We start from the raw sequence: 27,777 nt of genomic DNA, 5'->3' as shown, positions 1-27,777 counted from the left end.
TCCATATACCAGGCAAGCTAAACCAGCACACCTGAAGTATTTCAAATATTTTAAACTATGTATTTGACCCAGGTGTTATTTGCTGAAATACATTGAATAGAATTGGCTTCATAGAAAACCTGCAACATTTTGAATGTTGTGTAACAACTGTGCATGTGATGCAACAGAGAAGCTCACAAACCCATAGACGTTTCCATAGACTTTATTTTAGGATTGTGTCTCGATCTAACAGGTATACACAGCGTTCTTAATGTCATGGCTTTTTTTTGTCTTAAATACTCTCCGTTCTATAAAGGAAAAAATGTAAAAATATTTAATCGTAACTAATTAAAAGCTCTCTGGGAGGTCGTCAGGTGGACTGGGGGGCAGAGGAGTGGGTTTTCGTGGTCCATGGGGGGACGTTGGACGGTCTGAGGGGGAATAGATGTAGACGGAAGGGGATTTGGAGTAGCAGCCAGCAGGGGTTCACCGCGAGGAGGGGGTGGTGTTACCATTGAGAGAGAACCTGATGAATAGAAGAGAAGGAGAGTAGATTTAAATGAGTGAATAGGTGATATTGTAGTGATAAGACACCAATGAATTGCACTCGTCTGTGTCCATATAGTCATACCTCACCTTTTATTCTTTGTCCTTTCAGATCAGTGGTGTTAGTCACAAAGGACAAGAGGTGAGAAAAGGATGTCACTGAAGTGTATTGGAATTGTGCGTGTGCTTGAGGCCAGCCCACCAAACTCACCTGCAGACTCTCTCCATCATGTGTGTGACGAGGCGGTCGGAGATGCCGGGACAGGACTCCTCGGCCAGGTTAAAGGCGTTCTCCAGCTCCTCGATGGCCCCCACGCCACCTCCAGCAGCCCTCCGCTTCTCCTTTAACTGGACAGGACAAACACAGGGATTAATTAGATTTCAGCATAGCGTTAATAGAAAAGGAAAATTGTATTGTCCACACAATGTGCACATTCTAAGACGTAGCTTCTGGAACTTGTTACCTCTTTGAAAATGGGAGTGACCAATGCCGACAGACACTGTGACTTGGGTTGCCGTTTCACCGAATCCGCAGACTGAAAAAAACCCCCAGAGACAACAAATTACTTCACACAGTGTCCCAGCCCAAGCTGTTTGTTTGTGTGTGCACCAACATGGTCTCACCTCTGTATCGGCATGTATGTAGCCCTTCTGTAGTTTGTTCATGGAGCTGGGTCGGACTGTGGGGAAGGTCCACATAGGACACTGGTTGTCGTCACCATCAGCATCCCTGTAAGAAGAGGAGACAGTAGGTCTGTTTGAGATCTTTAATTCAGTACCACGTAAAATAGAGAAGTGCATGTTCTATATCTACAGCCAGTCAGAAATATTGAATATGTTGGGTAGGTTGTCGTGTGTGTGTGTGTGTTTGTTTTAAAACTGATTCATCCATTGTGTACTGTATATGTCTGTGCTTGTGTGTGTGAGCGCGTCACTGTGTGTGTGTGTGTTAAGGGCCTCACATATCTGAGTCGTCTGAGCTGGACTCCTCCCCGTGGCCCTCGGACCTCCAGCGGCGGTAGCGGTCGATGAGTTCCGACAGGTAGGCCGTCTTCTTGGTGTAGCGTGTGATGAACTTGTGCTTCACCAGCTCCTTGGCTGTCGGCCTCTATTGAGGGAGAGAGCGTAGTACAAAGACATGCATTCAATCCCATACTAAATATGACTGCTTTGAGCGCTTTATAAATGAAGTTGGTATTATTATGATAAAACTCTAAATATAGGTGCACCAGCAACACCATTGAGGTATTGTAAGTCTATTTCTATGAATAAAACAAACAAATGCTTATAACAGCCTAAGTACACATGTTTATTTTATGGAAGGATGCCTACAAAGTCATGCTCTTTAAAATTGTTATTTTGATAGGTCGTCTACTGCTAGTCCCCTCAAACAGGTAGACTTTTCAGGGCCAGTTTCCCAGAACCCAGATTAAGCCTAGCACTCAACTAAAAATAATTGTCAATGGAGAACTTCAACAGAGAAAGTAATTGACTCACAAAGCGTGGGTCTTTATTGAGGCAGGCCTCCACAAACTCTTTGAAGGGCTTGCTGTAGGATCCCTCCAGGGTGGGAGGGGTGTTCTTAGGAATGAGGAAGAGGACCCTCATGGGGTGCAGGTCTGAGTTGGGGGGCTCCCCTTTGGCCAGCTCAATGGCCGTGATGCCCAGGGACCAGATATCCGCCTGGGAGGAAGCCAGACAAGTGTAAGACAGACATGTATACACAAATAGATACATATGTACAGACACACTTGATATTTATGTGTACAGAATTCATAAGGGATGTGCTGAACATGTATCAAGAGCCTGACATCAAAAACAATGGAGCAGCAGCAGGATTTGTGTAAATTCCACCTCAATTAAGGAAGTGAAACGATCTTCCAATTCAAAAATAGAAAAATGCTAATTGACAATAAGAGGCTCTTCTCAGTTCTCACATTTGAGTTTCATTCAATATCCTGCACTAACGGAAATAAACCCTGCTGACGCTCCTCCAACCATGTGGACTAGGCCATATTAGAGCCAACTGCCAACTCCATGTGGGTTGCTGACCTTAAAGTCGTAGGCTGACTGTTTGATGACCTCGGGCGCCATCCAGAAGGGAGTGCCCACGAATGTGTTCCTCTTGATCTGGGTGTCGGTCAGCTGACCCGCCACGCCAAAGTCTGCCAGCTTCACGTCGCCTTGCTCTGACAGCAGCACATTGGCAGCTGCCACAGAGAGAGGGAGAAGGGGAGGGAGAGAGAGAGAGAGAGGAGGGTTGGTGGTCAATAAATAATAGTATATACCACTTAGAAGATGCGTTTAGCTTACATTTAAGTGCTTAGCTTACATTTAATAGATATCATCACAACACTCACATCGTTCAAAAAGAAGACGGCAATGAATGTTCTCTATGTTGATCTATTGGCCTACACCTACTGCTTTGTAGAAATCCGTTTTTATGGATGATTCTCCTGCAAAATCTCCAGACCCTGATGGATCAGAACATCTACTGTTTTAGCATTAACGACATGTAATAACAAGATTTAACCATATACATGTTGTATACAGGTAGATCACAACACTAACCAGTTAGCCAAAGAGCACCATTAATTAACAGTTTAGCAGTTAGCTAGTCGTTTCAGCACCCCCCATCTTCAGAGTGAGATCGAAGTCAAAAGCTAAATTTGTACTCCTTGGACTGTTCCTCAAGTTTATCGAATTTGACCTGTGTTTAGTGCATGCATCTAATTGTAAGTACTGTGACATGTCATTGCTAAGGCAGTTTAGTTATTTACCATGTTTATGGTATTTTCCTTGTCCATGTGCTTCATGCAATTGCAGGTCATACAGCTAGCTAGCTAACGTTAGCTAGCTAAACCAAGATGTTAGCCAGCCATGCTAACGTTAGCTTGTTAGTCTTGGGATAGCGCATAACGCTACATCGTTTTAGGCATAATATTATTCTATGTTGTCAGGTTAAAGTTATAGCCGTGTTTGTGGACATTTAGAGTATTTTGTGTAGCCTCATGTAATCCTATCATGTAGCTACAGTATGTAGGTACTGTATGTAGCCACATGTTACATATAGACTAAAAGCCTGTCCCTTTCCACATGGTGCAGTTGCCTACTATTCCACGTTGGTTCTGGTCTCATGCAAGACCTTGGATACATTCCAGTCACATTTACTTACCAGTAAATTGATCTTTGTCCTGTCATGGCATAGTAGTACCATGTCATAATGTATTCTGTAAACCCCCACAGTCTACTCTATGGGCCTGTATGTAATGTAAGCCACTTAACTTTCTATTCCGCCATCAGTGGTGGCTGGTGGCACTTTAAATGGGGAGGATGGGCTCATAAATTAGTAATTACTGGAACAGAATTAATGGAATGGTCTCAAACACATCAAACACCTGGTTTCCATGTGTTTGATTCCATTCCATTAATTATTATGAGCTGTCCTCCACTCACTAGCCTCCTCTGCCTTCAATATAACTACTTTTACACTCACTTACACAGTAGGCAGTCAAAACAAGCAGTGTGGTGTGGTTGAACCAAGTATCTGTAATAAACCTGTTCTGAAGATATCTTGGACTGGACAGACCTGTGGCGGCTGAACCATATATCCACTGGCACCTATAGCTGTCTACTAGGGCCCTGTTCTACATGGTCTTCCCAGATCAGTCTTTAGTATTTTTTTCAACTATTAATGACATGCTCCGGTACTTTGGCAACTAGTAAGTATTTTGTTAAACCTCCCGCTTTGGGCTGGATGTGTCAATGTGTAGTTCATACCTGCATAATATACACTACATGACCAAAAGTATGTGGACACCTGTTTGTCAAACATCTCATTCCAAAATCATAGGCATTAATATGGAGTTGGTCCCCCCTTTGCTGCTCTAACAGCCTCCACTCTTGTGGGAAGGCTTTCCACTAGATGTTGGAACATAGTTAGGGGAACAAAAAGTCTGGAAAAAGTTGGTTCCGCAGCTGCTATTTACTTTTTGAAAATATGTTTACGCCCGGTTTCGAACCAGGGACCTTTCCACGTGTTAGGTGAACGTGATAACTACTACACTACGGAAACCACCAGTAGAGTGCAGGCTCAGGGTATCATTTTGATGGGTGGGGGATTCTGTTAGGGGTTGCTGTCCTGTTGCATAGACAGATGAATAGGGGACCAAAGGGAGCAGCCTGCACCTTTGATATCTCTGTGGATCTTCCTCTCGGAGTGCAGGTACTCCAGTCCCTTCAGTATTTCCCTCAGTATGGTGGCGATATAGGTCTCTTCTAGAGGCCCAGGACGTAGCTGAAGAGAGAGAAATAGAGGGGAGAGAGAGATAATGGAAGAGAAAGAAAGAGAAAATGAGGGGAGAGGAGAGTGGGGGAGAGAGAGGGGGAGAGAGGGAGAGTGAGGATGACTCAGTCATTGGGAGTTTCTTGCTGAGAGCCTATTTAGATTATTGCTAAATACGTGTGCATCTTCCAACTCATGCCTTTTGTAATGTAAGTCAGCATTTATTAATCAAACAATTGGCATACAATGTCAATAGCTGCTCCACTGATTCAGTTAAATACAACTGTACTTATCCCCTCAGGAGCAATTAGGAAAGGCATTGTCTTACCAGGTCCAGAGCTGATCCCCCACCCAAATACTCCATGATGATCCATAGTTTAGTGCCCTGGAGAAACAGAGACCGAGACGTTTTTCAATGCGAAGGCCTGCTGTGAGATTTGACCTGAACATAGGCAGAAGTCTCAGAGTGTGTGAGTTTGTGTGCGTGTGTGTGTGTATATATATATATATATATATATATATATATATATTGGTGTATGAGTGATCTGTATGTGTCTGTATGTCTATCTGTGTGTGTCTCTCTTTCGGGTCTCTGTCTATGCGTTTAGCTTTACCTTCAGGTAGGAGCCATAGTACTTTGTGACAAAGGGACTGTCACACTGACTCAGTACGGTGATCTCCTGCTGTATGTCTTCAATCTCGTCCTCGGCTTCCTCCAGGTCAATGATCTTGATGGCCACCACCTCTTTGGTGCGGTTGTTGATGCCCTTGTAGACCTCTCCAAAGGAGCCCTTCCCAATGCGCTCCTGCTTGGTGAAGTACTCCTCAGGGTCCAGCCTGGAATTCTGCTCCACAGGAAAGCAGTGACAACACAGAACGACTTAGTAAGAGGCACAACAACAGGCTTTATTAGCTCGTAAACTGGATCTGTCAAGACATTTGGCCATTCTGGTTTTGGATAAACTACAGTTTTTAGAAATAAGGTAATTTGATTATATGTCGTGCAAATAGGCTACAATGTTATTGGTTAGCTGGTTTACTTGATGGGGATTAGGAGGATGTGTGTTGTTGACAGCGACAAGATTAAACATTGGAGGCTGAATGGATTTCGGATGGGTGTGTACATCTCCGCTATCTTTGAAATCTCCAGTCGTCTGTTTCAGTGTGTGTAATGATTTAGCTAGGCGCCCCCACCCACCTAAACCCGCCCATCTATTCATCGAATGCCTCGCAGTCATCGGTGTTCGCCTTGGCTAAACGGGGTGACAGTCCCTACAGATTAGGCTACCTACCTGGTTCTGCATGTCGCGTAGGTGCGCCATCTCGTCGGCAGGTTTGACAGGAAAAGGGCAGCCGCAGCCCTTTCTGCCTGAAAGATGGAGTTGTCAAAATTCCTCTATCTTATTTTTCCTTCCTCCTCTCGAACCCCTTCCGTTAGCAGACAAGCTAGCCAAATAGCTAAACACCCAAGCTATCGTGCTGTCACTCCGGAGTGTTTTCGGCCTCGAATCCCCCGACGGCGGGCTCTACGGCCCGGCCAAGATGCAAGCTATGTATCGTGTAACTCCATGTATAAGAGTGACATTGAACAGGAACAAAATGTTTCCGTATATTAATATTTAATTCATATCAAAGAACACTCAGCCTGTTCTTCATTTGTTGCTTGAGGTGGACAAAATAATGGGTTGAACAGCGCATGCGCACGTGCGTCTTTCAAGGAGTGCAGGATTGTGGGAGTTGTATTTCCACGCGCAGTCGCGTCAGACACGTTGTACATTTTATCCACAGAGTTCATCATACACATGTACACTGTTGCCATTTATCTCCAATTGTAGCAAGTTGTTACATAACAAACTATCTCATGCAACGCAGTAAATATGTATCTCCAAAAGGGTTTTGTTTCAAACTGAATCATTATATTGTCATAAATGTATGTATACCAAAGGTGAATAGAAGAGTACTTTACTGAAAGTCGTGCACAGGAGGCACTGTTTCTCTACGATAGAAGAGAATGTATGAAAATGTATGCATTCACTAACTGTAAGTCGCTCTGGATAAGAGCGTCTGCTAAATGACTAAAATGTAAATGTATAATGTGAATGATTATTAAATGGCTTTTTAGGTAATGTGGTTGAAGAAATGTCCATGTCCCTTATATATAATTTTTTGGGGGGATTTATTTATTGAGTCAATTTATTTGTTTGTAATTTTCTTTCGTGAGACCTAGGGCACTGTGAAATTTGGAAAAACATGTTTCCGCCCGGTCTCGAACCGGGGACCTTTCGCGTGTTAGGCGAACGTGATAACCACTACACTACGGAAACGAGATAATGCTCATCTAGGTTAACTAAAGTTAGATGGATAGTTCACCGAAATTACAACATGGCATTGGTTTCCTTATCCTGTAAGCAGTCTATGGACAATGTACGACAGCAATCCATGCTTTGATTTTGTTTCCCTGGCACTGGGAAATGCTAAGGTTTTAGCATTTGTGGCACAAATCTAATGAAAGTCAATAGTACCTATATTACAATTTTCAGCGCTTCATGTCCAAATCATCCGTTAGTGACTGCATTGAGCTACACAATCAATTTTAGATACTTTAGAATGATTTGGACATGAAGCACGAAAAATGTAATATTTGGGAGGGGATCAGCTGGACCTGGTAAAAACAATGGCTCCTGAGGGGATAAGTAAAATTGTATTGAATTGAAGGCTCTTCTCTTACAGAACAATTATTGTCAGTGTATTATCTCTCTACTTCTCTCTCTTCAGCTACATCCTGGGCCTCTAGAATATACCTATATCGCCATCATACTGAGGTAAATACTGAAGGGACTAAAGTACTTGCACTCTGAGAGGAAGATCCAAGTAATCTGTCTGTTTGTCTGTGCAACAGGACAGCACAGTGAAAGGTCCCTGGTTCGAGACAAGGCGAAAACACAGTTTAGTAGACATACAGTATTTACTTTGTGCTCATTTGAGATATAATGGGTGGTAGGGTTTTGGGCACTCCAAATCTTGCCCACTACAGCTGTTATCTGTCAGTTTCCGTAGTGTAGTGGTTATCACGTTCGCCTCACACGCGAAAGGTCCCCGGTTCGAAACCGGGCGGAAACATGTTTTAACAAAATTGATAGGGCCAATAACGGAAAAAAATTAACAAATACATAGGCCTACGTTAGGATTTCCCATCTCCCAGAGTGATTTCATTTGGCCCCCCAAGTTTTTAAAAAGTGTTTTAATTAAAATTGTTGTACATAAAAGTTTGTAAAAACACCAGCAAATCATCTCCAAGTGATTTAAATGTGTGAAATCTGTATTCCAAAGGATTCACACGCATAATAGAGATATATGTGATCGTATACAAATGAATGCAATGTTTGAAATTATTATATTTTAGTCAAGTATTATATCTGTTTGGGCTTCTTGCGGTGAATTTGCAGTCTACAAATTATGTGTAATTATGTTCCTGCCCCCTAACCATCCGCTCAATAAAAACATCGTCCCACGGTTGAATGTAGTTGATGATCCCTGGCCTACAGTATACATAAATAGAACCGTCTTGGACGTTTCTTTAAAAAAACAGTGGCGATGCAATTGTAATAAACTAAGCAATTTCTAACTTCATTAGGCTCTCTGAGCACGACGAACACCCCACCCAGCCAAAATCATACCTCCGTTCATATTTCTTTCAGTTTCCGTAGTGTAGTGGTTATCACGTTCGCCTCACACGCGAAAGGTCCCCGGTTCGAAACCGGGCGGAAACAAGTTTTATCAAAATAGATAGGGCCAATAACGGAAAATACGCAAACAAATCCATAGGCCTAATCCATAAATTGACTGTGTCCATAAAATGTAAATAGTATGTATAAACTGGAAGGAGAGGCCTAAGCATTGTTGTTCACTAGTTTACTCCAGTTAGGGAAGGGGTGGTGGGGTTGGAAAGTAATAAAGGGAAATATATACACTGCTGTTCTTCTACTAATCTCACTGCAACTCCCCTCCAAGTCTCCGACCACTACTTTGTATCCTTTTCTCTCTCCCTCTCCTCCAACACTACTCACTCTGCCCCTACACAGATGGTAATGCGCCGTCGCAACCTTCGCTCTCTCTCTCCCGCTACTCTCTCCTCTTCCATCCTATCATCTCTTCCCTCTGCTCAATCCTTCTCCCTCCAATCTCCTGATTCTGCCTCCTCAACCCTCCTCTCCTCCCTTTCTGCATCCTTTGACTCTCTATGTCCCCTATCCTCCCGGCCGGCTCGGTCCTCCCCTCCAGCTCCGTGGCTTGATGACTCATTGCGAGCTCACAGAACAGAGCTCCGGGCAGCTGAGCGGAAATGGAAGAAAACTAGACTCCCTGCAGACCTGGCATCTTTTCACTCCCTACTCTCTACATTTTCTTCATCTGTTTCTGCTGCTAAGGCCACTTTCTACCACTCTAAATTCCAAGCATCCGCCTCTAACCCTAGGAAGCTCTTTGCCACATTCTCCTCCCTGCTGAATCCCCCCCTCCTCCCTCTCTGTGGATGACTTCGTCAACCATTTTGAAAAGAAGGTTGACTGACATCCGATCCTCGTTTGTTAAGTCAAATGACACTGCTGGTCCTGCTCACACTGCCCTACCCTATGCTTTGACTTCTTTCTCCCCTCTCTCTCCAGATAAAATCTTGCGACTTGTGACGGCAGGCCGCCCAACAACCTGCCCGCTTGACCCTATCCCTTCCTCTCTTCTCCAGACCATCTCCGGTGACCTTCTCCCTTACCTCACCTCGCTGATCAACTCATCCTTGACCGCTGGCTATGTCCCTTCCGTCTTCAAGAGAGCGAGAGTTGCACCCCTTCTCAAAAAACCAACACTCGATCCCTCTGATGTCAACAACTACAGACCAGTATCCCTTCTTTCTTTTCTCTCCAAAACTATTGAGCGTGCCGTCTTTAGCCAACTCTCTTGCTATCTCTCTCAGAATGACCTTCTTGATCTAAACCAGTCAGGTTTCAAGACTGGTCATTCAACTGAGACTGCTCTTCTCTGTGTCACAGAGGCTCTCCGCACTGCTAAAGCTAACTCTCTCTCCTCTGCTCTTGTCCTTCTAGACCTGTCTACTGCCTTTGATACTGTGAACCATCAGATCCTCCTCTCCACCCTCTCCGAGCTGGGCATCTCCGGCGCGGCTCACTCTTGGATTGCGTCCTACCTGACCGGTCGCTCCTACCAAGTGGCGTGGCGAGAAGCTGTCTCCGCACCACGTGCTCTCACCACTGGTGTCCCCCAGGGCTCAGTTCTAGGCCCTCTCCTATTCTCGCTATACACCAAGTCACTTGGCTCTGTCATATCCTCACATGGCCTCTCCTATCATTGCTACGCTGACGACACACAACTAATCTTCTCCTTTCCCCCTTCTGATAACCAGGTGGCGAATCGCATCTCTGCATGTCTGGCAGACATATCAGTATGGATGACGGATCACCACCTCAAGCTGAACCTCGGCAAGACGGAGCTGCTCTTCCTCCCGGGGAAGGACTGCCCGTTCCATGATCTCGCCATCACGGTTGACAACTCCGTTGTGTCCTCCTCCCAGAGTGCGAAGAGCCTTGGCGTGACCCTGGACAACACCCTGTCGTTCTCCGCTAACATCAAGGCGGTGACCCGATCCTGTAGGTTCATGCTCTACAACATTCGGAGAGTACGACCCTGCCTTACACAGGAAGCAGCACAGGTCCTAATCCAGGCACTTGTCATCTCCCGTCTGGATTACTGCAACTCGCTGTTGGCTGGGCTCCCTGCCTGTGCCATTAAACCCCTACAACTCATCCAGAATGCCGCAGCCCGTCTGGTGTTCAACCTTCCCAAGTTCTCTCACGTCACCCCGCTCCTCCGCACACTCCACTGGCTTCCAGTTGAAGCTCGCATCTGCTACAAGACCATGGTGCTTGCCTACGGAGCTGTGAGGGGAACGGCACCTCCGTACCTTCAGGCTCTGATCAGTCCCTACACCCAAACGAGGGCACTGCGTTCATCCACCTCTGGCCTGCTGGCTCCCCTATCTCTGCGGAAGCATAGTTCCCGCTCAGCCCAGTCAAAACTGTTCGCTGCTCTGGCACACCAATGGTGGAACAAGCTCCCTCACGACGCCAGGACAGCGGAGTCACTCACCACCTTCCGGAGACATTTGAAACCCCACCTCTTTAAGGAATACCTGGGATAGGATAAAGTAATCCTTCTAAAGCAGGTTCACACTGAGCACGTGACAGACGTGACAGAGTCTGGAGACGCCGTGGAGAACGTTCTGCTGCCTGCAACATCCTCCAGCATGACCGGTTTGGCGGTGGGTCAGTCATGGTGTGGGGTGGCATTTCTTTGGGGGGCCGCACAGCCCTCCATGTGCTCGCCAGAGGTAGCCTGACTGCCATTAGGTACCGAGATGAGATCCTCAGACCCCTTGTGAGACCATATGCTGGTACGGTTGGTCCTGGGTTCCTCCTAATGCAAGACCTCATGTGGCTGGAGTGTGTCAGCAGTTCCTGCAAGAGGAAGGCATTGATGCTATGGACTGGCTCGCCCATTCCCCAGACCTGAATCCAATTGAGCACATCTGGGACATCATGTCTCGCTCCATCCACCTACGCCACGTTGCACCACAGACTGTCCAGGAGTTGGCGGATGCTTTAGTCCAGGTCTGGGAGGAGATCCCTAAGGAGACCATCCGCCACCTCATCAGGAGCATGCCCAGGCATTTTAGGGAGGTCATACAGTCACGTGGAGGCCACACACACTACTGAGCCTCATTTTGACTTGTTTTAAGGACATTACATCAAAGTTGGATCAGCCTGTAGTGTGGTTTTCCACTTTTAATTTTGAGGGTGACTCCAAATCCAGACCTCCGTGGGTTGATACATTTGATTTCCATTGATAATTTTTGTGTGATTGTGTTGTCAGCACATTCAACTATGTAAAGAAAAAGTATTTAATAAGATTATTTCATTCATTCAGATCTAGGATGTGTTGTTTAAGTGTTCCCTTTATTTTTTTGAGCAGTGTATTTTAAAAGGATATATATATGTGTATATATGTGTATATATATACAGCTCTGTAAAAAATTAAGAGACCACTGCAAATTTTTCTTAAATCAGCATCTCTACATGAATGACAGCCATTCCATTCCAGTGTCTGTTGAATTCCAACACAGGCACACCTCATTCTACTGAATTAGGTACTGATTAGGTGATCACCTGAACCAAATCCTATTTAACGAGGAAAAGTATAAAAACCACTGCTGTGGTCATCACTATCCTCTTGCAATAGGACCAGCTGGATGGCAAAAACAGTGCTAATAGTACCTCAAAAGTAATATTAATAAAAAAATAACTATTGACCATGCCAAAAGAGTTGAAAAGGAACGTTTTGAGTGAGGAAAAGAAGGGTTCAATTCTGGCTTTACTGGCAGAGGGATACAGTGAGCGTCAGGTTGCTTCCGTCCTTAAAGTTTCAAAGACGACGGTTCATAAGAACAAGGTCAAGCAGCAGACATTGGGGACAACAAAGCTACAGGCGAAAACAACTCTCTACTGACCGGGATGACCGCCAACTCATTCGAATGTCACTCAACAACCGTAGGATGACATCAAGTGACCTACAAAAAGAATGGCAAACGGCAGCTGGGGTGAAGTGCACGGCGAGGACGGCTCGAAACAGGCTCCTAGGGGCAGGGCTGAAGTCGTGCAAAGCTAGAAAAAAGCCCTTCATCAATGAGAAGCAAAGAAGAGCCAGGCAGAGGTTTGCAGAAGACCATAAGGATTGGACCGTAGAGGACTGGAGTAAGGTCATCTTCTCTGATGAGTCCAATTTTCAGCTTTGCCCAACACCTGGTCGTCTAATGGTTAGACGGAGACCTGAAGAGGCCTACAAGCCACAGTGTCTCGCACCCACTGTGAAATTTGGTGGAGGATCGGTGATGATCTGGGGGTCCTTCAGCAAGGCTGGAATCGTTTTTCCAGCAGGACAATGCACCATGCCACACAGCCAGGTCAATCAAGGTGTGGATGGAGGACCACCAGATCAAGACCCTGTCATGGCCAGCCCAATCTCCAGACCTGAACCCCATTGAAAACTTCTGGAATGTGATCAAGAGGAAGATGGATGGTCACAAGCCATCAAACAAACCCGAGCTGCTTGAATTTTTGCGCCAGGAGTGGCATAAAGTCAACTAACATCAATGTGAAAGACTGGTGGAGAGCATGCCAAGACGCATGAAAGCTGTGATTGAAAATCAGGGTTATTCCACCAAATATTGATTTCTGAACTCTTCCTAAGTTAAAACATTAGTATTGTGTTGTTTAAAATTGAACTTATTTTCTTTGCATTATTCGAGGTCTAACAACACTGCATATTTTTTGTTATTTTGACCAGTTTTCATTTTCTGCAAATAAATGCTCTAAATGACAATATTTTTATTTGGAATTTGGGAGAAATGTTGTCAGTAGTTTATAGAATAAAACATTTACATTTTACATTTTAGTCATTTAGCAGACACTGTTATCCAGAGCGACTTACAGTTAGTGAGTGCATACATTATTTATTGTATTTTATTTTATTTATTTTTTCAAACAAAAATGTTAATTTCACCCAAACACATACCTATAAATAGTAAAACCAGAGAAACTTATATTTTTGCAGTGGTCTCTTAATTTTTTCCAGAGCTGTATGTATATGTATTTATATGTATGTATGTGTATGTATGTATGTGTGTATATATATATATATATATATATATATATATATATATATATATATATATATACACATTTTCTCGCAAATATATATATATATATATATATATATATTTATGAGAAAAACCCATATATGGGGGATTGGAAGTGATGCAGAAGTGATGCGGAAACTTTTTAGTAGACATACAGTATTTACTTTGAGCTCATTTGGGATATAATGGGCGGTAGGGGTTTGGCCAGTCCCAATCTTCCCCAATATGGCGCCGTAAGAGATGGCTGCCTTTTTACGGGCTCCTAACCAATTGTTTTTTCACGTTATTTGTAACTTATTTTGTACATAATGTTTCTACCACCATCTCTTATGACCGAAAAGAGCTTCTGGATATCAGGACAGCGATTACTCACCTCGTACTGGACAAATATTTTTACTTCTGACACCCAACAAGGCCCAAATCCCCTTCATTCGCATGAGAAAGAGACAGAGATATCGGGGACGGTGGTCGGGGTGCTTTGTAAGGATCCGACGGCGAGTGGGTAATCTGCCTCTACTGTCAGTCCTATTAGCCAACGTACAATCACTGGATAACAAAATAGACGAGCTACGATCACGAATATCCTACCAACGGGACATTAAAAACTGTAATATCTTATGTTTCACCGAGTCATGGACGACGACATGGATCACATACAGCTGGCCGGGTTTACGCTGCATCGGCAGGATAGAACAGCTGCCTCCGGTAAGACAAGGAGTGGCGGTCTGTATATTTGTAAACAACAGCTGGTGCATGAAATCTAATATTAAGTTAGTCTCGAGGTTTTGCTCGCCTGAGGTAGAGTATCTCATGATAAGCTGTAGACCACACTATTTACCAAGAGAGTTTTCATCTATATTTTTTGTAGCTGTCAATTTACCACCATAAACTGATGCTGGCACTAAGACTGCACTCAATGAGCTGTATAAGGCCATAAGCAAACAGGAAAATGCTCATCCAGAGGCGGCGCTCCTAGTGGCCTGGGAGTTTAATGCAGGGAAACTTAAATCAATTTTACCTAATTTCTACCAGCATGTTAAATGTGCAACCAGAGGAAAAAAAACTATAGACCACCTTTACTCCACACACAGAGACGCATACAAAGCTCTCCCTCGCCCTCCATTTGGCAAATCTGACCAAAATTCTATACTCCTAATACCTGCTTAGAAGCAAAAACTAAAGCAGGAAGCACCAGTGACTCGGTCAATAAAGAAGTGGCGGCCTGGGGTCCGAATTTGGCCCGAGGGTGATTTTATTTGGCCCCCCAAGTTTTTTCATATAATTTTTTATTATTGTTGGACATAAAAGTCTGTAAAAACACCAGCAAATCAGTTCCAAGTGATTTTAATTTTGGAAATCTGTTCCAAAGTATTCCCATGCATAATAGAGCGATATGTGATCGTATAGAAATGTAAGAATGGTTTGAAATGATTATATTTTAGTCAAATATTATATATATTTTGTGCTTCTTGCGGTCAATTTGCAGTCTATAAATTATTTGTAATAATGTTTTGGCCCCCTAACCATCCGCTCAAGGAAAAAATCGGGCCGCGGCTAAATCTAGGTGATGATCCCTGGCCTACAGTATACATAAATAGAACCGCATTGGACATTTCTTCAAATAACAAGTGGCAATGGTAATAGACTAAGCAATTTCTAACTACATTAGGTTCTGAGCACGACGACCCCTCCACCCAGCCAAGACGACACCCAAGTTCACTTTTCTTTCAGTTTCCGTAGTGTAGTGGTTATCACGTTCGCCTCACACGCGAAAGGTCCCCGGTTCGAAACCGGGCGGAAACAATTTTTAACAAAAAAACTATTTAATCCATTTTACAATAAGGCTGTAATGTAAAACAAAATGTGGAAAAAGTCAAGTGGTCTGAATATCAATCAATCAAAATGTTATTTATAAAGCCCTTTTTACATCAGCAGATGTCACAAAGTGCTATACAGAAACCCAACCTAAAACCCCAAACAGCAAGCAATGCAGATGCAGAAGCACGGTGGCTAGGAAAAACTCCCTAGAAAGGCAGAAACCTAAGAAGAAACCTAGAGAGGAACCAGGCTCTGAGGGGTGGCCAGTCCCCTTCTGGCTGTGCCGGGTGGAGATTATAACAGTACATGGCCATTAAGGCCAGATTTTTCTTCAAGATGTTCAAACGTTCATAAATGACCAGCAGGGTCAAATAATAATCACAGTGGTTGTAGGGGTTGCAACAGGTCAGTACATCAGGAGTAAATGTCACTTGGCTTTTCATAGCCGGGCATTTAGAGGTTGAAATAGCAGGTGCGGTAGAGATTGAGAATGCACTGTAAATAGCAGTGTTGGACATTTCAAATAACCAGTGGTGGAAAAAGTACCCAAATGTCATACTTGAGTAAAAGTAAAGATACCTTAATAGAAAATGACTCAAGTAAAAGTGAAAGTCACCCAGTAAAATACTACTTGAGTAAAAGTAGTTGGTTTTAAATATACTTAACTATCAAAAGTAAATGTAATTGCGAAAATATACTTAAGTATGAAAAGTAAAAGTACAAATCATTTCAAATTCCTTATATTAAGCAAACCAGATTTACGGAAAACCAGGGGCACACTCCAACACTCAGACATAATTTACAAACAAAGCATGTGTGTTTAGTGAGTCTGCCAGATCAGAGGCAGTAGGGATGACCAGGGATGTTCTCTTGATAAGCGCGTGAATTGGACCCTTTTCCTGTCCTGCTAAGCATTCAAAATGTAACGAGTGCTTTTGGGTGTCAGGGAAAATGTATGGAGTAAAAAGTACATTATTTTCTTTAGGAATGTGGTGAAGTAAAACTAAAAGTACTCAAAAATATAAATAGTAAAGTAAAGTACAGATACCCAAAGAAACTACGTAAGTAGTACTTTAAAGTATTTTTACTTAAGTACTTTGCACCACTGCAAATAACCAGCAACAATTAAATGGTAATAGGCTAAGAAATATTCTACACATCATACTCATAGTCCTACATGATACTCCAAAAGTACAAAGACTTAAATTCAGGTTCTGAGAAAGACAAACTAATCTGTGGGTCTGGATATTTATGTAAAGTGCTCAAGAAATTGGCATAGTAAATAATAATAATAATAATAATATTTAATATTATTAATAATAGTAGTATTAATGGTGCTTTTTAGCTAACTGGGCAGTCTACCTGTATTTTAAAATATCTGTATACAAAATGTACCACTCACCGGCCAGTTTATTAGGTACACCCATCTTGTACTGGTTCGGAACCCCCTTTGCCTCCAGAACAGCCTGAATTCTTCGGGGCATTCTACAAGGGGTCAGAAACGTTCCACAGGGATGTTGGCCCATGCTGACACGATGGCATCACGCAGTTGCTGCAGGTTCGACACCAGTACATTCATGCTGCAAACATCTCATCCCAAAGATGCTCTATTGGGTTGAGGTCTGGGGACTGCGCAGACCACTCAAATAAACTGAACTCGCTGTCATGTTCCAGGCAATGTTTTTTCAGTCCTCAATTGTCCAGTGTTGGTGATCGTATGCCAACTGGAGCAGCTTCTTCTGCTGCAATAGTCCATCCGTGACAAGGATCGATGAGTTGTGCATTCCGAAATGCCGTTCTGCACACCACTGTTGTAGCCTGTTAGCTTGGACGATTCTTGCCATTCTCCTCTGACCTCTCTCATCAACAAGCTGTTTTCACCCACAGGACTGCCGCTGACTGGATGTTTGTTTGTCGTACCCTTTTTCGGTAAACCCTAGACACTGTCGTGCTTGAGAAGCACATGAGTCCAGCCGTTTCTGAGATACTGGATCTGGCGTGCCTGGCACCGACGATCATACCACGCTCAAAGTCGCTTAGGTCACTCGTTTTGCCCATTCTAACGTTCAATCGAACAGTAACTGAATACCTTGATGCCTGTCTGCCTGCTTTATATAGCAAGCCATGGCCACGTGACTCACTGTCTGTAGGAATTATCAATTTTCATGAACGGGGTGGTGTACCTAATTAACTATCCGGTGAGTATATGTACAGTGAGGGAAAAAAGTATTTGATCCCCTGCTGATTTTGTACGTTTGCCCACTGACAAAGAAATGATCAGTCTATAATTGTAATGGTAGGTTTATTTGAACAGTGAGAGACAGAATAACAACAAGAAAATCCAGAAAAACGCATGTCAAAAATGTTATAAATTGATTTGCATTTTAATGAGGGAAATAAGTATTTGACCCCCTCTCAATCAGAAAGATTTCTGGCTCCCAGGTGTCTTTTATACAGGTAACGAGCTGAGATTAGGAGCACACTCTTAAAGGGAGTGCTCCTAATCTCAGTTTGTTACCAGTAAAAAAGACACCTGTCCACAGAAGCAATCAATCAATCAGATTCCAAACTCTCCACCATGGCCAAGACCAAAGAGCTCTTTAAGGATGTCAGGGACAAGATTGTAGACCTACACAAGGCTGGAATGGGATACAAGACCATCGCCAAGCAGCTTGGTGAAAAGGTGACAACAGTTGGTGCGATTACTCGCAAATGGAAGAAACACAAAAGAACTGTCAATCTCCCTCGGCCTGGGGCTCCATGCAAGATCTCACCTCGTGGAGTTGCAATGATAATGAGAACGGTGAGGAATCAGGCCAGAACTACACGGGAGGATCTTGTCAATGATCTCAAGGCAGCTGGGACCATAGTCACCAAGAAAACAATTGGTAACACACTACGCCGTGAAGGACTGAAATCCTGCAGCGCCCGCAAGGTCCCCCTGCTCAAGAACGCACATATACAGGCCCGTCTGAAGTTTGCCAATGAACATCTGAATGATTCAGAGGAGAACTGGGTGAAAGTGTTGTGGTCAGATGACACCAAAATCGAGCTCTTTGGCATCAACTCAACTCGCCGTGTTTGGAGGAAGAGGAATGCTGCCTATGACCCCAAGAACCCCATCCCCACCATCAAACATGGAGGTGGAAACATTATGCTTTGGGGGTGTTTTTCTGCTAAGGGGACAGGACAACTTCACCGCATCAAAGGGACAATGGACAGGGCCATGTACCGTCAAATCTTGGGTGAGAACCTCCTTCCCTCAGCCAGGGCATTGAAAATGGGTCGTAGATGGGTATTCCAGCATGACAATGACCCAAAACACACGGCCAAGGCAACAAAGGCATGGCTCAAGAAGAAGCACATTAAAGTCCTGGAGTGGCCTAGCCAGTCTCCAGACCTTAATCCCATAGAAAATCTGTGGAGGGAGCTGAAGGTTCGAGTTGCCAAACTTCAGCCTTGAAACCTTAATGACTTGGAGAAGATCTGCAAAGAGGAGTGGGACAAAATCCCTCCTGAGATGTGTGCAAACCTGGTGGCCAACTACAAGAAACGTCTGACCTCTGTGATTGCCAACAATGGTTTTGCCACCAAGTACTAAGTCGTGTTTTGCAGAGGGGTCAAATACATATTTCTCTCATTAAAATGCAAATCAATTTATAACATTTTTGAAATGTGTTTTTCAGGATTTTTTTGTTGTTATTCTGTCTCTCACTGTTCAAATAAACCTACCATTGAAATTATAGACTGATCATGTCTTTGTCAGTGGGCAAACGTATAAAATCAGCAGGGGATCAAATACTATTTTCCCTCACTGTAAATGGATTTAATCATGTTATGACATTGTTATTATGTTCTTACTGTACGTAGTATGATAGAACATGAAGTGGGGCCAGGGATTGTGCTGGAGAATCGTAAAAACAGAAATTTCACCAAAGCAATGAATGTACAATAGATAAACATAAGACATTAGAGGGGAATGGAAACACAAAATGTTCTCTCCTGCCAGTGATGCAACAATGCAGTTAGCTGGCATTCTAAATCCTAGTGTTTCCATTCCGCTTTAATTGCCGTCTCTTTTTGAATGTCGGGAGTGTTGTGATGCTGTCTATTAAATGTATACACCCACACATTGTACTGTAAGTCACTTTGGATAAAAGCGTCTGCTTAGTGGCATATATTATTATTATTATTCATTGACCACCAGCCTTACCTCTCCTTCCCCCTGCCAACGTGCTGCTGTCGGAGCAAGGTAACATGAATGTCACGGTTCTCTAAGACCGAACCCAGAAGCAGACCAGGACAAGGTGAGTTGAACGAAGGTGAGTGTTTATTTACAGATTCAAAATGATGCAGAATAATCCAGGAGACGGAGCGGGTGGCGGGATGAGTAGGTGGAGGTGAAGTGGCAGATTAAATGATGGCACGGCAGGGTTTGGGTGAGGATTCCGGGAGAATGACTGTAGACAGAAAAAAACGGAGGTAAGTACAAGGCAGGTCAACAAGGTGCAAAAACAACAAAACTAACGCTAGTACTCAGAGGCTGATACGCTGGCAAAACATACTGTTAATGGCTAACGATCCGGCAGGGAATGGATGTCAGGTCAGAGCTTAAGAAGGGGTGATGATCAGGACCAGGTGTGCCGAGGCTGATGAGAAGCAGGTGCGGGTAATTGAGAGATCACCCGCCTAGCAACGTCGCCCGGCAACCGGACAGGGTGCGTTCAGGAACCGTCGGGAAACAGGAGATACCGAGCAGAAAAACGGCAACACAGGCAGGAGCAGACTCAGGACGCAGGGTTCATGACAGTACCCCCCCTCCGATGAACGCCACCGGGCGGACTACCCGGAGCGCCAGGATGGGGGCGGAAGAAGTCACGAAGGAGGTCAGCATCCAGGATCTGACGCCGAGGAATCCAACTCCTCTCCTCAGGACCATACCCCTCCCAGTCCACGAGATACTGGAAACCCCGACCCCGCCGTCTGGAATCCATGATGCGGCGCACCGTGTAGACAGGACCTCCTCCGATCATCCGAGGAGGAGGAGGAGGCGGAGGGGGCAACAGAGGGCTGAGGAGAACAGGCTTGAGGCAGGAGACATGGAAGGTGGGATGGACTCTGAGCGTCCTAGGCAACTTGAGTCGAACCACAACCGGATTGATCACTCTCTCCACCACAAAAGGACCAATGAACCTCGGCGACAGTTTCCTTGACTCAGTCCGCAGAGGGAGGTCCCGTGTAGCCAACCAGACCCTATCTCCGATGGCATAAGCTGGGGCTGGAATACGGCGACGATTCGCCTGGAGCTGATACCGGTCAGAAACTCGAAGGAGGGCCTTTCTGGCCCGATGCCAGGTCCGGTGGCAACGACGAATGTGGGCCTGGGCAGCGGGAACCGAGAGATCCTTCTCCTGAGAAGGAAACAAGGGGGGTTGGTAGCCATATAGGCACTGGAAGGGAGATATCCCAGTGGCAGAAGTAGGGAGAGTATTGTGGGCATACTCAACCCAAGGCAACTGAGAGACCCAAGAGGTGGGGTTGGAGGAAACAAGGCAGCGCAGCGTGGATTCCATCTTCTGGTTGGCTCTCTCTGCCTGTCCATTGGATTGGGGGTAAAATCCAGATGTGAGACTGACTGTAGCTCCAATGGCCAAACAGAAGGACTTCCAGACAGCAGAGGTGAACTGAGGACCACGGTCGGAAACTATGTCACTGGGCAGTCCATGAACCCTGAAAACCTCCCTAACCAGGATCTTGGACGTCTCAGAGGCAGAGGGAAGCTTGGAGATGGGCACAAAGTGGGCGAACTTGCTGAATCTGTCCACAATAGTTAGAATGACCGTGTTCCCCTCAGAAGAGGGCAACCCAGTGACAAAGTCCAGGGCCAGATGCGACCATGGTCGCCGGGGGATAGGTAGGGGGTGAAGAAGTCCAGAGCTGGGCCGATTGGCACGCTTGTTCTGCGCACAAACTGGACAGGCAGCAACAAACCTCCAAGTATCTTCTCCCATGGCAGGCCACCAAAATCGTCTGCGTAGAAGCGCCATCGTCCGAGCCACGCCAGGGTGGCAAGCCATCTTGCTGGCGTGGGACCATTGGAGGACAGCTGAACGGACCGACTCAGGCACAAACAACCGACCGGGTGGACCGTTACCGGGGCCGGGCTGCGTCCGAAGGGCCGCCATAACCTCCTCCTCAATCCTCCACATAACGGCTCCTACGACAAGGTTCCGGGGAAGAATCGTCTCAGTCTTGGCCCCACTCTCCTCCGTCTTGGAGAACATCCGGGACAAGGCGTCCGCCTTGCCGTTCTTAGACCCCGGTCGGAACGTCAAGGAAAAATTAAAGCGTCCAAAAAACAACGACCACCTGGCCTGACGGGAGTTGAGACGTTTAGCCGATTGCACGTAAGCAAGATTCTTGTGGTCAGTCCAGACAACAAACGGTTGCTCCGCCCCCTCCAACCAGTGGCGCCACTCCTCCAAGGCAAGTTTCACTGCGAGAAGCTCCCGGTTACCCACGTCGTAGTTCCTCTCCGCAGACGAAATACGACGAGAGTAGTAGGCGCAGGGATGGAGTTTACCGTCAGTGGAGCATCGCTGGGACAGGATGGCACCAACCCCCACATCAGACGCATCCACCTCAACGACAAACTGACGGGCAGTGTCAGGTTGAGAGAGAATCGGAGCGTTGGTGAATCGCCTCTTCAAATCCAGAAATGCTCGATTCTCCACCGGCAAACTGAGCTGAGCCTGGATCTTCGTCAGACTGGTAGAAAAGTTCAGAACTGACAACGCTATCTCCTGTAGCGCCGTGCTATGTTGTCCCAACATCTTCTCCTGATGGGTAATGGCATGGCGAACAGAGTCCAGGTCCGCTGGGTTCATTTCTGGGAGGATCGTTCTGTCACGGTTCTCTAAGACCGAACCCAGAAGCAGACCAGGACAAGGTGAGTTGAATGAAGGTGAGTGTTTATTTACAGATTCAAAAGGATGCAGAATAATCCAGGAGACGGAGCGGGTGTCGGAGATGAGTAGGTGGAGGTGAAGTGGCAGATTAAATGATGGCACGGCAGGGGTTGGGTGAAGGTTCCGGGAGAATGACTGTAGACAACAAAACTAACGCTAGTACTCAGAGGCTGATACGCTGGCAAAACATACTGTTAATGGCTAACGATCCGGCAGGGAATGGATGTCAGGTCAGAGCTTAAGAAGGGGTGATGATCAGGACCAGGTGTGCTGAGGCTGATGAGAAGCAGGTGCGGGTAATCGAGATATCACCCGCCTAGCAACGTCGCCCGGCAACCGGACAGGGTGCGTTCAGGAACCTTCGGGAAACAGGAGATACCGAGCAGAAAAACGGCAACACAGGCAGGAACAGACTCAGGACGCAGGGTTCATGACAATGAAGCTGGCAGACTTTGGCGTAGTGGGTCAGCTGACCGACATCCCAGATCAAGGGGAACAGGTTTTCGTGGGCACACCCTTTTGGATAGGGCCTAAAGTAATTGAACAGTCGGCCCACAACTTTAAGGTCAGCAGCTCCCATAGAGTTGGCAGTTGGCTCAAATATGCTTTAGTCAGCAGGGTTGGAGGATTGTCAGCAGGGTTAATTTCCACACACACACACACACACACACACACACACACACACACACACACACACGGTTAGTGTATAGTCAAGGCTTTGTCTTTAAATGATTATTGTGCCTCATTCAGATCTGCCCCTGACAGCAACACCACCACTGCCCCTGACAGCAACACCACCACTGCCCCTGACAGCAACACCACCACTGACCCTGACAGCAACACCAACACTGCCCCTGGCAGCAACAGCAACACCACCACTGCCCCTGGCAGCAACAGCAACACCACCACTGCCCCTGACAGCAACACCACCACTGCCCCTGACAGCAACACCACCACTGCCCCTGTCAGCAACAGCAACACCACCACTGCCCCTGTCAGCAACAGCAACAGCACCACTGCCCCTGGCAGCAACAGCAACACCACCACTGCCCCTGTCAGCAACACCACCACTGCCCCTGTCAGCAACAGCAACACCACCACTGCCCCTGACAGCAACACCACCACTGCCCTTGTCAGCAACACCACCACTGCCCCGGTCAGCAACAGCAACACCACCACTGGACCTGTCAGCAACAGCAACACCACCACTGCCCCTGTCAGCAACAGCAACACCATCACTTCCCCTGGCAGCAACACCACCACTGCCCCTGACAGCAACAGCAACACCACCACTGCCCCTGACAGCAACACCACCACTGCCCCTGTCAGCAACAGCAACACCACCACTGCCCCTGTCAGCAACACCACCACCCCTGTCAGCAACAGCAACACCACCACTTCCCCTGTCAGCAACAGCAACACCACCACTAACCCTGACAGCAACACCACCACTTCCCCTGTCAGCAACAGCAACACCACCACTGCCCTGACAGCAACACCACCACTGCCCCTGTCAGCAACAGCAACACCATCACTTCCCCTGGCAGCAACACCACCACTGCCCCTGACAGCAACAGCAACACCACCACTGCCTCTGGCAGCAACAGCAACACCACCACTGCCTCTGGCAGCAACAGCAACACCACCACTGCCCCTGTCAGAAACAGCAACACCACCACTGCCCCTGTCAGCAACACCACCACTGCCCCTGTCAGCAACACCACCACTGCCCCTGACAGCAACACCACCACTGCCCCTGACAGCAACACCACCACTGCCCCGTCAGCAACACCACCACCGCCCGTCAGCAACTGCAACACCACCACTGCCCCTGTCAGCAACACCACCACTGTCCCTGTCAGCAACACCACCACCCCTGTCAGCAACAGCAACACCACCACTGCCCCTGTCAGCAACAGCAACACCACCACTGCCCCTGACAGCAACACCACCACTGCCCCTGTCAGCAACAGCAACACCATCACTTACCCCTGGCAGCAACACCACCACTGCCCCTGACAGCAACAGCACACCACCACTGCCCCTGACAGCAACAGCAACACCACCACTGCCTCTGGCAGCAACAGCAACACCACCACTACCCTGACAGCAACACCACCACTGCCTCTGTCAGCAACAGCAACACCACCACTGCCCCTGACAGCAACACCACCACTGCCCCTGACAGCAACACCACCACTGCCCAACAGCAACACCACCACTGCCCCTGTCAGCAACAGCAATACCACCACTGCCCCTGTCAGCAACAGCAACACCACCAGTGCTCCTGTCAGCAACAGCAACACCACCACTGCCCCTGACAGCAACACCACCACTGCCCCTGTCAGCAACAGCAACACCATCACTTCCCCTGGCATTAACACCACCACTGCCCCTGACAGTAACATCACCACTGCCCCTGACAGCAACAGCAACACCGCCCCTGACAGCAACACCACCACTGCCCCTGTCAGCAACACCACCACTGCCCCTGTCAGCAACACCACCACTGCCCCTGTCAGCAACAGCAACACCACCACTGCCCCTGACAGCAACACCACCACTGCCCGTCAGCAACACCACCACTGCCCCTGTCAGCAACACCACCACTGCCCCTGTCAGCAACACCACCACTGCCCCTGTCAGCAACACCACCGCCCCTGACAGCAACACCACCACTGCCCCTGTCAGCAACACCACCACTGCCCCTGTCAGCAACACCACCACTGCCCCTGTCAGCAACACCAACACCACCACTGCCCCTGACAGCAACACCACCACTGCCCCTGACAGCAACCCCACCACTGCCCCTGTCAGCAACAGCAACACCATCACTTCCCCTGGCAGCAACACCACCACTGCCCCTGACAGTAACATCACCACTGCCCCTGACAGCAACAGCAACCCCACCACTGCCCCTGTCAGCAACACCACCACTGCCCCTGTCAGCAACAGCAACACCACCACTGCCCCTGACAGCAACACCACCACTGCCCCTGACAGCAACACCACCACTGCCCCGTCAGCAACACCACCACTGCCCGTCAGCAACACCACCACTGCCCCTGTCAGCAACACCACCACAGCTCCCGTCAGCGACACCACCACTCCTGTCAGCAACACCAACACCACCACTGCCCCTGTCAGCAACACCAACACCACCACTGCCCCTGACAGCAACACCACCACTGCCCCTGACAGCAACACCACCACTGCCCCTGTCAGCAACAGCAACACCATCACTTCCCCTGGCAGCAACACCACCACTGCCCCTGACAGTAACATCACCACTGCCCCTGACAGCAACAGCAACCCCACCACTGCCCCTGTCAGCAACACCACCACTGCCCCTGTCAGCAACAGCAACAGCAACACCACCACTGCCCCTGACAGCAACACCACCACTGCCCCGTCAGCAACACCACCACTGCCCGTCAGCAACACCACCACTGCCCCTGTCAGCAACACCACCACTGCTCCCGTCAGCGACACCACCACTCCTGTCAGCAACAGCAACACCCCCACTGCCCCTGTCAGCAACACCAACACCACCACTGCCCCTGACAGCAACACCACCACTGCCCCTGACAGCAACACCACCACTGCCCCTGTCAGCAACAGCAACACCATCACTTCCCCTGGCAGCAACACCACCACTGCCCCTGTCAGCAACACCACCACTGTCCCTGTCAGCAACACCACCACCCCTGTCAGCAACAGCAACACCACCACTGCCCCTGACAGCAACAGCAACACCACCACTGCCCCTGACAGCAACACCACCACTGCCCCTGTCAGCAACAGCAACACCATCACTTACCCCTGGCAGCAACACCACCACTGCCCCTGACAGCAACAGCAACAGCACACCACCACTGCCCCTGACAGCAACAGCAACACCACCACTGCCTCTGGCAGCAACAGCAACACCACCACTACCCCTGACAGCAACACCACCACTGCCTCTGTCAGCAACAGCAACACCACCACTGCCCCTGACAGCAACACCACCACTGCCCCTGACAGCAACACCACCACTGCCCAACAGCAAGCCACCACTGCCCCTGTCAGCAACAGCAATACCACCACTGCCCCTGTCAGCAACAGCAACACCACCAGTGCTCCTGTCAGCAACAGCAACACCACCACTGCCCCTGACAGCAACACCACCACTGCCCCTGTCAGCAACAGCAACACCATCACTTCCCCTGGCATTAACACCACCACTGCCCCTGACAGTAACATCACCACTGCCCCTGACAGCAACAGCAACACCGCCCCTGACAGCAACACCACCACTGCCCCTGTCAGCAACACCACCACTGCCCCTGTCAGCAACACCACCACTGCCCCTGTCAGCAACAGCAACACCACCACTGCCCCTGACAGCAACACCACCACTGCCCGTCAGCAACACCACCACTGCCCCTGTCAGCAACACCACCACTGCCCCTGTCAGCAACACCACCACTGCCCCTGTCAGCAACACCACCGCCCCTGACAGCAACACCACCACTGCCCCTGTCAGCAACACCACCACTGCCCCTGTCAGCAACACCACCACTGCCCCTGTCAGCAACAGCAACACCACCACTGCCCCTGACAGCAACACCACCACTGCCCGGTCAGCAACACCACCACTGCCCCTGTCAGCAACACCACCACTGCCCCTGTCAGCAACACCACCACTGCCCCTGTCAGCAACACCACCGCCCCTGACAGCAACACCACCACTGCCCCTGTCAGCAACACCACCACTGCCCCTGTCAGCAACACTACCACTGCCCCTGTCAGCAACACCAACACCACCACTGCCCCTGACAGCAACACCACCACTGCCCCTGACAGCAACCCCACCACTGCCCCTGTCAGCAACAGCAACACCATCACTTCCCTGGCAGCAACACCACCACTGCCCCTGACAGTAACATCACCACTGCCCCTGACAGCAACAGCAACCCCACCACTGCCCCTGTCAGCAACACCACCACTGCCCCTGTCAGCAACAGCAACACCACCACTGCCCCTGACAGCAACACCACCACTGCCCCTGACAGCAACACCACCACTGCCCCGTCAGCAACACCACCACTGCCCGTCAGCAACACCACCACTGCCCCTGTCAGCAACACCACCACTGCTCCCGTCAGCGACACCACCACTCCTGTCAGCAACACCAACACCACTACTGCCCCTGTCAGCAACACCAACACCACCACTGCCCCTGACAGCAACACCACCACTGCCCCTGACAGCAACACCACCACTGCCCCTGTCAGCAACAGCAACACCATCACTTCCCCTGGCAGCAACACCACCACTGCCCCTGACAGTAACATCACCACTGCCCCTGACAGCAACAGCAACCCCACCACTGCCCCTGTCAGCAACACCACCACTGCCCCTGTCAGCAACAG

The 27,777-nt window shown here is 47.9% G+C and overlaps 1 protein-coding gene and 4 non-coding genes across 6 annotated transcripts; 3 read left to right on the top strand and 2 right to left on the bottom strand.

Moving 5' to 3' along the window:
* Positions 1–186: 186 nt before the first annotated feature.
* Positions 187–6,508, bottom strand: stk25b (serine/threonine kinase 25b). 2 transcript variants are annotated; one of them, XM_041895733.1, is made up of 12 exons: positions 6,103–6,508; positions 5,425–5,655; positions 5,139–5,195; positions 4,714–4,822; positions 2,578–2,735; positions 2,023–2,208; positions 1,488–1,633; positions 1,150–1,255; positions 990–1,061; positions 737–873; positions 616–630; positions 187–505 (listed from the first exon to the last, which is right to left on the bottom strand). In XM_041895733.1, exons 1-12 carry the CDS (start codon positions 6,130–6,132, stop codon positions 466–468), a joined length of 1,287 nt encoding a protein of 428 aa, XP_041751667.1. In that variant the 5' UTR covers positions 6,133–6,508; the 3' UTR covers positions 187–465. The 2 variants fall into 2 exon arrangements, with proteins under 2 accessions (XP_041751667.1, XP_041751668.1); XM_041895734.1 differs by lacking the exon at positions 616–630 and having other exon boundaries at positions 6,103–6,507.
* A 553-nt stretch (positions 6,509–7,061) lies between these two features.
* trnav-aac lies at positions 7,062–7,134 on the bottom strand. The gene has a single exon. It is a non-coding gene; the product is annotated as a tRNA-Val (tRNA).
* Positions 7,135–7,857: 723 nt separating this feature from the next.
* Positions 7,858–7,930, top strand: trnav-cac. Its single transcript has one exon. It is a non-coding gene; the product is annotated as a tRNA-Val (tRNA).
* A 577-nt stretch (positions 7,931–8,507) lies between these two features.
* On the top strand, positions 8,508–8,580 carry trnav-cac. Its single transcript has one exon. It is a non-coding gene; the product is annotated as a tRNA-Val (tRNA).
* A 6,724-nt stretch (positions 8,581–15,304) lies between these two features.
* trnav-cac lies at positions 15,305–15,377 on the top strand. The gene has a single exon. It is a non-coding gene; the product is annotated as a tRNA-Val (tRNA).
* The last annotated feature ends 12,400 nt before the right edge of the window (positions 15,378–27,777 follow it).

This window comes from Coregonus clupeaformis, chromosome 14, assembly GCF_020615455.1.
Source record: "Coregonus clupeaformis isolate EN_2021a chromosome 14, ASM2061545v1, whole genome shotgun sequence".
NCBI lineage: Eukaryota > Metazoa > Chordata > Actinopteri > Salmoniformes > Salmonidae > Coregonus > Coregonus clupeaformis.
Note: the sequence above shows the minus strand (reverse complement) of the source record. Positions and strands in the feature narration are given on the sequence as shown.

What these genes read in the sequence shown, in the direction of transcription:
- stk25b (XM_041895733.1), bottom strand. Translation starts at nt 6,132, where the DNA reads ATGGCGCACCTACGCGACATGCAGAACCAG. An exon ending in TACGCGACATGCAGAACCAG is followed by an intron (nt 5,656 to 6,102) that starts GTAGGTAGCCTA and finishes CCTGTGGAGCAG; the next exon opens with AATTCCAGGCTGGACCCTGA. An exon ending in TCACTCCCATTTTCAAAGAG is followed by an intron (nt 874 to 989) that starts GTAACAAGTTCC and finishes TGTCCTGTCCAG; the next exon opens with TTAAAGGAGAAGCGGAGGGC.